We start from the raw sequence: 13,696 nt of genomic DNA, 5'->3' as shown, positions 1-13,696 counted from the left end.
GGGGGGCCTGCCGTTTGTGGTCCGGACGGATCACTCCGCCCTGCAGTGGCTTCTCTCCTTCAAGGAGCCAGAGGGTCAGATTGCCCGCTGGCTGGAGGAGCTGCAACCCTACGACTTCCAGGTGGAACACAGAGCCGGCCTTCGCCACAGCAATGCAGACGCCTTGTCCCGCCGCCCGTGTGCTGAGGATGGCTGTGGGTACTGCGCCAAACGGGTGGAGCGAGAGAGAGAACTGTGCAGGGAGGAGGGAGTCACCGCCACGGTGAGTCAGCTGAGTGTGACAGAGTGCCGGGAGCTTGAGGCTGTGGACGTTGGGGAGTGGAGGCGTCGCCAGGAGGAGGACGCAGAGCTGCGTCCTGTGCTGCGGTGGGTGGAAGAGAGAAGACGACCGCCGTGGGGGAAGTAGCCCCTCTATCACCAGTCACCAAGGGACTGTGGGCTAAATTCACAGTCCTTAGAGTGGCTGAGTGAGTGCTCCAGAGGGGGTGGAAAAAGCCAGCGACTGGAGAAATTACGTGGCAGGTAGTGGTGCCCAAAAGGCTGCAGGGGAGCGTGTTACAGCAGCTTCATGGGGGAGTTGGCGCAGGGCATTTTGGGGTCTCCAAAATGTTAAAGCGCATGCGTAAAGGCTTCTATTGGGCCAGGCACAGGAGGGATGTTGAGGACTTTTGTAGGCAGTGCGACGAGTGTGCTGCTAAAAAAGGACCTCCAGGTCAGTCACACGCCCTCCTACAACAATTCCCAGTAGGGGCGCCCATGGAGAGACTGGGGGTAGACATAGTGGGGCCGTTTCCAACCACAGACAGAGGTAACAGGTGGATTCTAACCGCTATGGACTACTTCACCAAGTGGCCGGAGGCTTACGCTCTCCCAGACCAGGAGGCAGAGACAGTAGCTGATGCGTTGGTGGGGGGAATAATCAGTCGGTTTAGGGTGCCACAGTCTATTCACAGCGACCAGGGGAGAAACTTCGAGTCACGGTTGTTCTCAGAGTTGTGTAGACGGTTAGGCGCGGAGAAGACGCGCACTACTCCGCTTCACCCCCAGAGTGATGGGCTGGTGGAAAGATTTAACAGAACGTTAGCACAGCAGCTGGCCATCGTTACCTCAAAACACCAGAGAGATTGGGACACCCACTTACCGTTTATTCTTATGGCATGTAGGTCGGCTGTTCAAGAATCGACTGCGTGCTCCCCAGCGCTACTAATGTTAGGTCGTGAGTTGCGCACCCCAGCCGAACTGACGTTTGGCCACCCTCCTGATAATGACGACGGGGTTTTGCCTGGCCCGAACTATGTGTGTCGTCTGCAGAACCGGTTAGAAGCGGCTCACACCTTCGCAAGAGAGCAACTCGAGAACGCAGGGGTGCGCCAAAAGCGCCACTACGACTCGCGCGCTAGGGGGAGGCACTTTGGAGCGGGAGAATGTGTGTGGCTTCACAACCCCACGCGCAAGAAGGGGCGGTGCCCAAAGCTGGACAGTGCATGGGTGGGGCCGTGTCTGGTGATAGAGAGAGTGGGGGAGGTGACGTACCGGGTGGAGGTCCCCCACGGAGCAGGAAGGTGGTGGTCCACCGGGACCGATTGGCACCCTACAGAGGGAGGAAAACGGTAGGAAATGGGAGTGAGGTCTCTGATGTGAGCCCACGGGAACAGTCTAACGAGGAGACTCTAGCGCAACCTGAGCCTGGGATGGGGGCTGCTTCTTCGGAGGGCGCTGGAAATGACATTGGGGGAGATGAGTGTTCTGGGGGTTCACCGGTGAGAGCCACGGGGAGGCCCAAGAGACTGATGCGACCTCCGGGTCGTTTTAAGGATTTTGTTGTGTAACCCTAGGGGCTAGGGTTTAGAAAGGGGGGGTTATGTAACGACCCGGTACTGTGTTCTGTGTTTGTGGGTGTGTTATGGTTCTCATGGCTACTAGCAGGGGTTAAATATGTCAGGACAGAGGGAAAGGCTGGGGGGGTATGATGGGTAATCCCGCGGGATTTGGAAATTATAAATAGGGATTACTGTCTCATCTTCTCTCTCTTTCTGTTCGGGGCCTTGATCTGTTCCTATGGGAGTAAACATTAATTAGACTTGGTATAGTTGTGTACATTCGGCATTTAGCGGCGTGGGCTGTGGCCTGAACAATAGCCCAGTTTAGGAATAAACCTGTGTTCTGACCTGCACACCTAGAGTCCGTCTCTTTTTCCTTTATGACCCAGCCGGGTCATTACAATATGTTATAGTAAAGGCATAGGCGGCACGTGAGTTTCAAGTTTGGGGAAGTTCCCAATTTATCCTACCGTCTGCATGCCAGTTATGCTTTTCATATGTACATTTTTGTGGAACAGTTTCATTTCAATAATACGTTTTTCGTTTCTCAAAATCATTGCCATGTGGTTAATTATAAAAATCGGAATTAAACCGATAAAATCTCAAAGTTGAATCTAACGCAAGCGCGCCAGCCTCCGGGCGGCAGGTAGCCTAGAGGTTAGATTGTTGGACCAGTAACCGAAAGGTTGCTGGATCGAATCCCTGAGCTGACAAGGTAAAAATCTTTCATTCACTGCCTGAACCAGAAAGGCAGTTAACCCAGTATTCCCCGGTTGCCGAAGACATGGATGTCGATTAAGGCAGCCCCCTGCACCTCTTTGAGTAGTTGGGTTAAATGCGGAAGACACATTTCAGTAAAGGACTTCAGTTGTACAATCCCCCTGACTGTCTGGACATGGTCCAGCAACTGTGTGAATGGAGGTCCATTTACAGTTTCGTTTTGGTTTTAGTCACTTGAAAGTATATTGAGTTATCCCCCAGTAAAATACTACTTGAGTAAAAGGCTAAAAGTATCTGGTTTTAAATGTACTTAAGTACAGTGGTGGAAAAAGTACTCAATTGACATACTTGAGTAAAAGTTAAAAGTTAAAGTAAACGCTATACATCAAATTCCTTATATGTAGCAAACCAGATGTCACAATTTCCTTTAAAAAAAATATAAAACATGTTTTTATGGACAGAGTCTGTGTTCTTTTGCCCATCTTAATCTTTTATTTTTATTGGCCAGTCTGAGATATGGCTTTTTCTTTGCAACTCTGCCTAGAAGGCCAGCATCCCGGAGTCGCCTCTTCACTGTTGACGTTGAGACTGGTGTTTTGCCGGTACTATTTAATGAAGCTGCCAGCTGAGGACTTGTAAGGCATCTGTTTCTCAAACTAGACACTCTAATGTACTTGTCCTCTTGCTCAGTTGTGCACCAGGGCCTCCCACTCCTCTTTCTATTCTTGTTAGAGCCAGTTTGTGCTGTTCTGTGGAGGGAGTAGTACACAGAGTTGTAGCAGATCTTCAGTTTCTTGGCAATTTCTCATATGGAATAGCCTTCATTTCTCAAAACAAGAATAGACTGACGAGTTTCAGAAGAAAGTTCTTTGTTTCTGGCCATTTTGAGCCTGTAATCAAACACACAAATGCTGATGCTCCAGATTCTCAACTAGTCTAAAGAAGGACAGTATTATTGCTTCTTTAATCAGGACAACCGTTTTTAGTGTTATTTACCAGTATGTACCTTCAGGACCTGACAGACATTATGACTATAAGGATGTGTCTTTTAATTTTTTTACATCCAATACCCTGATCAATTAAACTTGTTTGCGGACATGAGCCATGAATGTACTGGCAGGACTATTTGTTGCCATGTAAAAAACACTTAGGGGCCCAGACAGACTGTTGTGTTGGCCCAGACTGGCGGGAGTCTCAATCCTGTAGAGGCAGAGCAGATTAACACTGATGAAAGCATTTGATCACAATCACCTGCACTACTTTAGCTACTTCAATTTCAGTGTTTGCAATGGAGATACACATGCAAAAAAGGTCCCGTCTTCTGCTCGGTATTGTGATAGAAGAGGATAACCATGTACCTACATCCATCACCACCAGATTATGGCTGTGGGTCAGATAATGGGCAGGTTGTACATATTTTTCTGAAATAGTTCCAGGCAGCGTAAATGTATTCATCAGACATTTTGTCAATATAGTTTGATTTAATCAGAGGATGGCTATGTTTGATCAAAGACACATCAGTCATTTCCAGCTCCAATTCCATTTATCGCCTTGGTTGAACTTTGATTGATATGGAACTGACCCCAACTGACCCTCTCATTTCCATGACAGTATTGATCTGCACTTCTTACTCCTTTCTACCTCTCTCCTTCACCCCCCCCCTCTATCTCCCTCAGGTTTCCAGGACGTCCATGTGATGATCTTTGTGGGCTTCGGTTTCCTCATGACCTTCCTGAAGCGCTACAGCTTTAGCGCCGTGGGCTTCAACTTCCTCATCGCCGCCTTCGGCCTTCAGTGGGCGCTGCTGATGCAGGGCTGGTTCCAATCTCTGGACCCCATGGACGGAAAGATCAAGATCAGCATGGAGAGGTTAAAGTTTGACGGCTTTGGTCTAACAGTGTTAAACTAGTTTTCTTGGTCTATTGAGATCAGTGAAGACTAGTATCGGATTTGATAGGTGAAAGTGATGTGGGTTTAAAAATAGTTATATAAACCTAGTTAAAGCATCCCTTTTTTCAGTGCAGTGGTCACTTGGAAAGACAACAGTGAATATTGTATGGATTTATATCATTTTTTTAACAAACTCACTACATTCAACATCAATGTATAGAGCTCTTCTGGCTGACCATTCACTGACTATAGTATGTATAACTTTTGCATGAATGAGCCATATGTGAATGAGTCAGTCATGTAGAACTTATACCTACGTCATTGAAATCAATCTATAGAATAACATATGTTTATGGAAAAGGATCATGTGTGTGAGTGCCAGAAAGAGCCTATTTAAAATATATATATATATATTTGACCTTTATTTATACAGGTTTTTCTCATTGAGATAACATCTCTTTTCCAAGAGAGATCTGGTCCAATAGCAGCAGGGGAACAACGTTTCAGACAAAACAACTTACATACACTAACACAACATTAAACAAAACTATAAACATACATACCGTACAACAAAAACATTTTATGTTAAAAACACGAAAGTCTTGACTAAAAACAGCTGTCCTAAAGACGGAGGAGAAGTGGTGGGACCAGTCTGTGTGTGAAAATCAATCATACAGTGTCTTCAGAAAGTTTTCACACCCATTGACTTATTCCATATTTTGTTGTGTTACAGCCTGAATTCAAAATGGATGAAATTGATTTATTTTTCTCACCAATCTACACACAATACCCCATAATGACAAAGTGAAAACATGTTTTTTTAGAAATGTTTGCAAATTTATTGAAAATGAGATGCAGAAATATCTCATTGACATAAGCATTCACACCCCTGAGTAAATACTTTATAGAAGCACTGTCGTGATGTTGTATTGATTAATGTGGTGACTGCTGTTCATCAAATGATTAACTGTTTATAATTACGTGATTAAATGAATCAGGTAATTATTAACTCAGTAACCTGGGGCACCATGGGAAAGTTTGGTTTCATTGAGTTTTTATTTCCCAAATTAAGTCAAAGAATATCAGAATATCGATTTTACAACAGTCGCTAATTATTTAATTTCCTCTACAGTCACATCCTGAACGTCTCATAATCCGGGAATCTGCACAAACCCGAGTCCAACTAAATAAGTCCGTGCCACACCAATTGAGTTGATTATTTATTTACTAACAAGCTAAAATGATAAAATAATATACACATACACTAACACACAGTCTAGGCTATTGATTAGAACTTAGTACAATGAAAAAGGTCCCAAGCGGGCCAACATAATATGACCCGTGTTACACAAAATGAGGATTTCAAAAGAGAGAGAGTGCGCGAGAGAAGAACACACTTGGGTACATTTGGAAACTATTCTTAGTTTAACCCTAACTTGCCCCAAACTGCCGCTCTTATGGGTCAGAATATAATGATGTAATTACATGTCGAAGGTCTCCGATGGGGTATCTCCTCGTGGACCGAGTTCCTCCTTCTCCTCTGATGGCGGCACCTCTGTCGTTACCGAGTGTAACTCTCTGATTGTCCACACGATGTCAGTGTCCTTTCTCTTAGTGGTCTGTTTCCTCGCCCTTGTTCTGAAAGGGGGTCTTCTTAGTACAGTCAGCCATGTAGCTCAGGGCTCCAGTGTAGGAATGAAAGCAGTAGTGGAAACAACCGGCAGCGTCAGTAAAAATCCCACTTCATTACGATCAACATCAATGTGTATTGGGATTGTCGACCCCAGATTATAGGGCAAATGTGACTGTAACAGCCTTACCGTGTTTGTAGTAGCTGAGGTCCATTGAAAGGGGCACTAGATATGAAGGGATTCTATTCTTGGCCAAGTGGTCCGTAGAAGAGCTAACTTCACAGAGGAAATCCTCCAATAACAATCGAACCAATTGGACATGGGCAAAATCATGGTTCATGACCTCTACTAGCTTTCCTACAGACAGGAGGGTTTTGTTCAGGAGAGTAGCATGTGTTTACCACCAGAATAGTGTCCTGGAGAGACTTTCCCACATGTTGCAACCTGAGTGCCTTTCATCTGTTGCTGGATAAGTGGCATCTCTTCAGTAATCTCCCTAACATTTCTCTTCAGTGTGGCTAGACTGACTGCGTTGACGGCAGTGGTACCTAGGGCAAATAGCGACCCTACGGCTGCACCTATCGAGAGTAGCGCCCCGATGAATCGTTTTTCTCGCCTGGGCTCTGCTAGTTCTGACTGGGTGACTGTGAACTTATGGGCAGTGTCTAGCTGGGCATGCTTAACTGCCTGGGTGGTTCAATCCCGGGCCAATTCAAATGCGCCGCAGCTGGAATGTGTTGGTGGTACACGTTCTCTGCATCTAGGAGGAACATACACCCTTTGTGTGTGTACTCAGCAGTTAGTTAGAAGGAGTCCTGAATCATCGCGGAGAACGATCGTGATTATGTCTGCTGGGTTGGTTTTGACCAGGGTGCAGAGTGTCAGGATCAGCCAAAGGAACTCCATCCTACAGAAACGCATAATCAGAGATATTGTTTGATTATTTCAGTTATTTGCTTTTGTAAACGAAAATGTTTTGACAACAGTTTTTCTGATTTTCCTATTTTGGACAGCACAGCGCAGGACAATATCAATAGTGACAACACATATATCTTGTAGCTGGGAAGAGAAGAAAAGATGTTAGGTGCAATGTACTGATCTCCTGGAATTGATCAGCTGAGGGTACAGTGGCTTGCGAAAGTATTCACCCCCTTAGCATTTTTCCTATTTTGTTGCCTTACAACCTGGAATTAAATTGGATTTTTTGGGGGGTTTGTATCATTTGATTTACACAACATGCCTATCACTTTGAAGATGCAAAATATTTTTTATTGTGAAACAAACAAGAAATAAAACAAATTAAACAGAAAACTTGCATAACTATTCACCCCCCAAAGTCAATACTTTGTAGAGCCACCTTTTGCAGAAATTACAGCTGCAAGTCTCTTGGGGTATGTCTCTATAAGCTTGGCACATCTAGCCATTGGAATTTTTGCCCATTCTTCAAGGCAAAACTGCTCCAGCTCCTTCATTTTGGATGGGTTCCGCTGGTGTACAGCAATCTTTAAGTCATTCGATAGATTCTCAATTGGATTGAGGTCTGGGCTTTGACTAGGCCATTCCAAGACATTTAAATGTTTCCCCTTAAACCACTCGAGTGTTGCTCTAGCAGTATGCTTTGGGTCATTGTCCTGCTAGAAGGTGAACCTCCGTCCCAGTCTCAAATCTCTGGAAGACTGAAACAGGTTTCCCTCAAGAATTTCCCTGTATTTACAGCCATCCATCATTCCTTCAAATCTGAACAGTTTCCCAGTCCCTGCCAATGAAAAACATCCCCACAGCATGATGCTGCCACCACCATGCTTCACTGTGGGGATAGAATTCTTGGGGTGATGAGAGGTGTTGGGTTTGCGCCAGACATAGCATTTTCCTTGATGGCCAAAAAGCTCAATTTTAGTCTAATCTGACCAGAGTACCTTCTTCCATATGTTTGGGTGGTCTCCATATGCCTTTTGACGAACACCAAACGTGTTTGCTTATTTCTTTCTTTAAGCAATGGCTTTTTTCTGGACATTCTTCCGTAAAGCCCAGCTCTGTGGAGAGTACGGCTTAAAGTGGTCCTATGGACAGATACTCCAATCTCCGCTGTGGAGCTTTGCAGCTCTTTCAGGGTTATCTTTGGTCTCTTTGTTGCCTCTCTGATTAATGCCCTCCATGCCTGGTCCATGAGTTTTGATGGGCGGCCCTCTCTTGGCAGGTTTGTTGTGGTCCATATTATTTCCATTTTTTAATAATGGATTTAATGGTTCTCCATGGGATGTTCAAAGTTTCGGATATTTTTTTATAACCCAACCCTGATCTGTACTTCTCCACAACTTTGTCCCTGACCTGTTTGGATAGCTCCTTGGTCTTCATGGTGCCGCTTGCTTGGTGTTGCCCCTTGCTTAGTGGTGTTGTAGACTCTCTAGCCTTTCAGAACAGGTGTATGTATACTGAGATCATGTGACAGATCATGTTACACTTAGATTGCACACAGGTGGACTTTATTTAACTAATTATGTGACTTCTGAAGGTAATTGGTTGCACCAGATCTTATTTAGGGGCTTCATAGCAAAGGGGGTGAATACATATACAGGCACCACTTTTCCATATTTATGTTTTAGGATTTTTTTTTAACAAGTAATTTTTTTCATTTCACTTCACCAATTTGGACTATTTTGTATACGTCCATTACATGAAATCCAAATAAAAATCCATTTAAATGACAGGTTGTAATGCAACAAAATAGGAAAAATGCAAAGGGTATGAATACTTTTGCAAGGCACCGTACTTAAGAATTTTCTTAGTGCCTCCGACCTGCTAGGTTTCTGTCTATTCGGTGCTGGCTAGCACCCATTCTATTCCCATGGGGCGAGTGTACAACTTGATTTGGTTCCTGTGGACCCACTTTAACGTAGTGTTTTGTTGACCTTTGCCGGTTCTGATTTGATAAGCTACAGGTGACAGCTTCACCACAATCTCGTGTGGCCCCGTCCAGTGGGGCAGGAACTTTGTCGCTACGCCCGCGGGTTTGGTGTATATGTAGTACCACACCTTATCCTCGACCTCGAACACCCGGTGTTAGGCCTTTTTGTCGTAATAGGTCTTGGTCTTGTCACCTTCTGTAATTCTCTCCAACTTTCTTTTAAGCCTAAGCAAAGGTAGTCTGGAGGTGGTTTCGCAAGTCCGTCACATATTGATGATCTATGCCGTGTCCCGGTTGGTACAGGAGATGCAGTGGAATTGTCATCATCTCGAATGGTGTTATTCCCGTAGACCTGTTGTGTGTGGCTCTGATCGCCATCAGTACCAGTGGGAGTTTGAGGTCCCAATCTTTGTGGTTGGCTGCCACATATTTCCTCAGGATTCTGACGATTGTCTGATTGCTCCTTTCTACCCTGCCAGAGCTCCTATGGGGGTACGCGAGGTGGAGTTTAGCTTCGACTCCCAGGAGCCGCCATAGTTTGGTCATTAATGCTGCCGAAAAGTGAGTTCCTCTGTCGCTGTCCATGGTTTCTCCTGGCAGGCCGAAATGACTGAAAACGTAGTTGAGCAAAAGAATGGCCGTGGTTTCCGCTGTGTCATTGGTTGCGGGCAGGCACTCCACCCACTTGTGAATGTGCAAGTCACTGTGTGGAGATACTTGTTGGCTCTGGCCAACATGGCAACTGGGCCGACCCAGTCGATCTGGATCGAGCTCCAGGGGTAAGACACATGCTTGCGTTGCAGGGGTGCTCTGTGAAGTGGCTTATAGGGTTGAAACTGACAGAAAACTAGACAGCCCCTCACGTATTGTGCCACGTCTTGTTCCATGTGAGGCCAGTGGGCCATCTGTCTCAATGTTTCACATGTAGCCTTGACCCCCCTATGGCTTCCACATTGACTCGTTGTGGGTATGAGCTATCATTATCCCCCTCTGTGTTTTAGGAACCACCCATCTTCATGTGGCGTCGGTTTCTGAAACATAAACCAGTAGGTCAACTGTGAGTGTGAGTTTATGTTTACTTGCTTACTGCGAACGCAAGTCGTGTGAACCTGCCAAAGCCAGTTCGGACACTGGGTGATTGACAGGATCAGACAGGAAAGCCATCAAAGTCTGAGGGACTCATCTTGGTGTTGCATTGCTACCAGGTCACCATTCAGGAATGAATGAGTTAACAACACATTATGTTAGTGCGAAGACGTTTCCCGCGATGCTACATGGCTGTGCGTTACCGCAGATACCATGGCCGCCTCGGTGGTTTTGCGTCTCGGGCAATGAACACCCAAGGGGTGACGTGAATTGCACCAGATTTTGCCATGCTGTCGGTATGGTCGTTGGCAAGTTTGTTCATGACAAGGTGATTTGGAGTGTCCCTTGACTTTCTTCCAATACACCTGTATGTCGAAATTGAAGTGGTTTGCACTGAATGTCATTGTGCCATACCAATCCCACACCCGCTTGCAAGTGGTCTAGATGGCGGTAAGAACAGCCATCCACTAATGCTATCGGCATGTCAAGACACACGTTCTCTTCGAAGTAGTGATGGTTCGAAGGCAATGGCGGAGCCACGTCACGCGGGGGTGTGCAAAGTCGGTTTCTTCGTCACCACACCGCCAAAGCCCCACCCAAAGGCAGGTTTTTCCGCTTTTGCGTAGTTGACTACTACATCATGGCGCTGCAGCGTCATCAGTCGTTATTCTGCTGTTGTGTACAACACCCTCACAGATTCGTTGGCTTTTCAGAAAAGTCACAAGCTGGTGACATGTTTCTATGATCACCTTTTGTCCGCCAACATAACTGGTGAAGTGTTTGACCGCCCAGACTGTCGACAGCAGCGCCTTTTCATAGTCTGAGCACTTGTGTTCAGCAGGGTTGAGTGTTTTGTTAGAGTAAGTAACCACACGTTTGTCTTGGTCGTATTTTTGGTATAACCCAGCACTAAGGCAGTGCTCTGAGAATCTAAGGCAGTGCTCTGAGAATAATTACATTTACATTTTAGTCATTTAGCAGACGCTCTTATCCAGAGCGACTTACAGTAGTGAATGCATACATTTCATTTCATGCATTTTGTTTTTGTACTGGCCCCCCGTGGGAATCAAACCCACAACCCTGGCGTTGCACACACAATGCTGGCATTGCAAACACCATGCTCTACCAACTGAGCCACAGTCTCTGAGCCACATTCTGAGTCTTTGTTGGGGTATACCAGGCAGGGTGCCTTGCAAAGGGGGTTTTTCAATTAAGCCACAGCTTCGTCATGAGTGCCCTCCTAAACGAATGGGGTGTCTTTCTGAAAATGGGTCAAAGGCTTTGACAAGTCGCCGTAGTTTTCGATGAATTGACGGGGAGTAATTACATACTCCCAAGAAACTGCGCACCTCATGAAGGTTTGTAGGTGTTTTGATGTTGCGGACTGCTTGGATTCTGTTAGACTGTGGCAGGATGCCCTCAACACCCACCAGAAGCCCAACGTAGTTTACCTTGGTCCTGCACCATTGTCCTTTCATGATGGCAAACTTGGCCCCTGCCGACCCGAGTTGGGTAAGGACGTGGTCCATCTCGTTAAGGGGACGTGACCAAGTCTCACTTCTCATGAGAATGTCGTCCACATAGATTATCGGCCCCCTGGAGGCTGCGTCTGGCATTGTCTTGTGCAGGAAGATGTTGAACTCTGAAGGGGAATTTGCATACCTGAACGGGCAACGATTGAATGTGAAGAGCTTGTTCAAGAAAGCAAAAGCCAACTTGTGTTGGTCACGAGGGTCGACTGTCATAGTCCAGAAACCATTCACCGCGTCGACGGTGGAGAAGTACTTGGAGTTTGCCACCTTTGGCAACTCTTGGTTGAGCTGTGTCATTGGACAACGAGACAACGGAACTAGCTTGTTGAGTTGACTATAGCCAACCGTAAGATGGCGTTTACCCATTGGTTTCAGAACAGGCCAAACAGGAGCGCTCTACGTACTGTTACATTCCCTGATTATCCGTTTAGCTAATAGGGAGTTGATAATCTCTTGTACCACTGTGTATGCTGTAAGCGGAATTTTGTTTTGTCTCACAAACGTAGGAGCTGCTCCGGGTGGCGTAGGGATACGCACCACATGAATGCCTGGTACACCGCAATCCAGCGAGTCTGTCGACCAGATCGCACTGTGTTTGTTAAACAATTCTCTCAACTGATGCCGTTCAGTGTCATTGACAAGTGCATCAGCCTCCGACTACCTGTGCATGGAAACCAGGATATGGTTCAGCAACATTGTACAGGTCTTCATTGGGTGGTGACGGCATGTCAATGGTGGGATAATCATCAGTTGTTACCTCACAAGAGTGTACCTCACATGCAGGAGGAGATGTGATATCGTCCTCTGTGACGATGGAGTATATTAACAGGTTGTTGTCAGAATCGACATCCAGCCTGAATGTTGATGTGTCGTCAAGTGGCAATATGGGAGTTATTGTGATTGCTTTCGATGGGCAAGTAAACAGCGTACCTCCCTCGCCACCTAGGTCTAGGGAGGACGGAAGTGTCCCAATCACGGGAACAACAAGTTCAAAATCATGGAAGGAGTAATCAATAAATGTTCCTAGCTGAGTGTGCAGAGGAATGGAAATCTTTCCATGGGTGTAGGTTCACTTATTAGCGGGTGAATGGGTGGAAACCCATCTGAGTTGGAAGCTGCCAACACGACTTAAATCAGTTTATAAACGTCAATGAATCATCAGGACTGGGCCAGTAATGTGGAAGTTGGGCTATTAATGAACTTGCCAAAGCAGATTTAATTGATTAATCAATTTGAATGATAAATTAAACCTGTATAGGCTATTTGGGAATTAAACTTTAATATTTCTGAATGTGTTGCTGTATCTAAGCTAACGTGGAAAAGTTTAACAATGTCTCAATGATTGGAACATCAGTTTGTGTATTATCCCAATAAACAACCTGAAAACGTGGTATGGCAATTTAACTCATGTCTTAAATTGAACGAGACAATGGTATCCAATCAGTTAAGATTTGTTGGACACCATACAGTGCAACCTGAATTATTTAAAAACAATTACAGACGATTCTCCACCAGAGGTCACTGATAGCACAAGCTGAAATCACACGGGATTCCTGCCCGGCGCAGGATTTTACTTTGAACAAAGGGGAAAACAAAAATGGCTGCTCCCCTTTGACAGCCCAGCATCACTTTGTTAACTTAGCACCTCGTGCAATGCTTAGCTTCACTTGTGCGGGATTTCCACTTTCAAGCACAAGGAAAGTTCCCTCCAACAAGGGAATAGGTTTACTAAGTGACGTCTCAACCCTTAAGCTCTTCGTGTTACCCAAACGCGAGAGGTAGAGAGATAATGACTTTGCATCAGGCATACGAATATATCTACTCAAATTTCCATAATGGCCGGCTCATATGTCCTCTCCTCTAGAAATTGCTTGTGACCGATTCTAATCGCTCCTGAAAGCGATAGACAGAAATAACACTACGTTGGGCCCAACTAGTATGATTCTCAGAATGCCTGCATCGGCTGGTACATATGCCCTAGCACGTAGCATTCAGTAAATCCCCCCACACGCTGACTTTCATCAGATATACAACACATGGGTGGTTCTCTTCCTACCAGTATCTGGGTGAAAAGGAAAACTACACACACGCCCCTCTCAACAATAATCCTGC

The 13,696-nt window shown here is 45.7% G+C and overlaps 1 protein-coding gene across 1 annotated transcript in view; it reads left to right on the top strand.

Annotated features, from left to right (window-relative positions):
- LOC106573321 (ammonium transporter Rh type C 1) overlaps nt 1-13,696 on the top strand; it is a 28,371-nt gene that overhangs the window by 4,426 nt on the left and 10,249 nt on the right. The window contains exon 2 of the mRNA XM_014148275.2: nt 4,217-4,409. Within this exon, the coding sequence (XP_014003750.1) occupies nt 4,217-4,409 (193 nt within the window). The remainder of the gene's footprint in view (nt 1-4,216; nt 4,410-13,696) is intronic.

The sequence above is a fragment of the Salmo salar genome, chromosome ssa16, assembly GCF_905237065.1.
Source record: "Salmo salar chromosome ssa16, Ssal_v3.1, whole genome shotgun sequence".
NCBI classification, from domain to species: domain Eukaryota; kingdom Metazoa; phylum Chordata; class Actinopteri; order Salmoniformes; family Salmonidae; genus Salmo; species Salmo salar.
The sequence above is the reverse complement of the archived record's forward strand: the minus strand, read 5'-3'. Positions and strand labels throughout refer to the sequence as shown.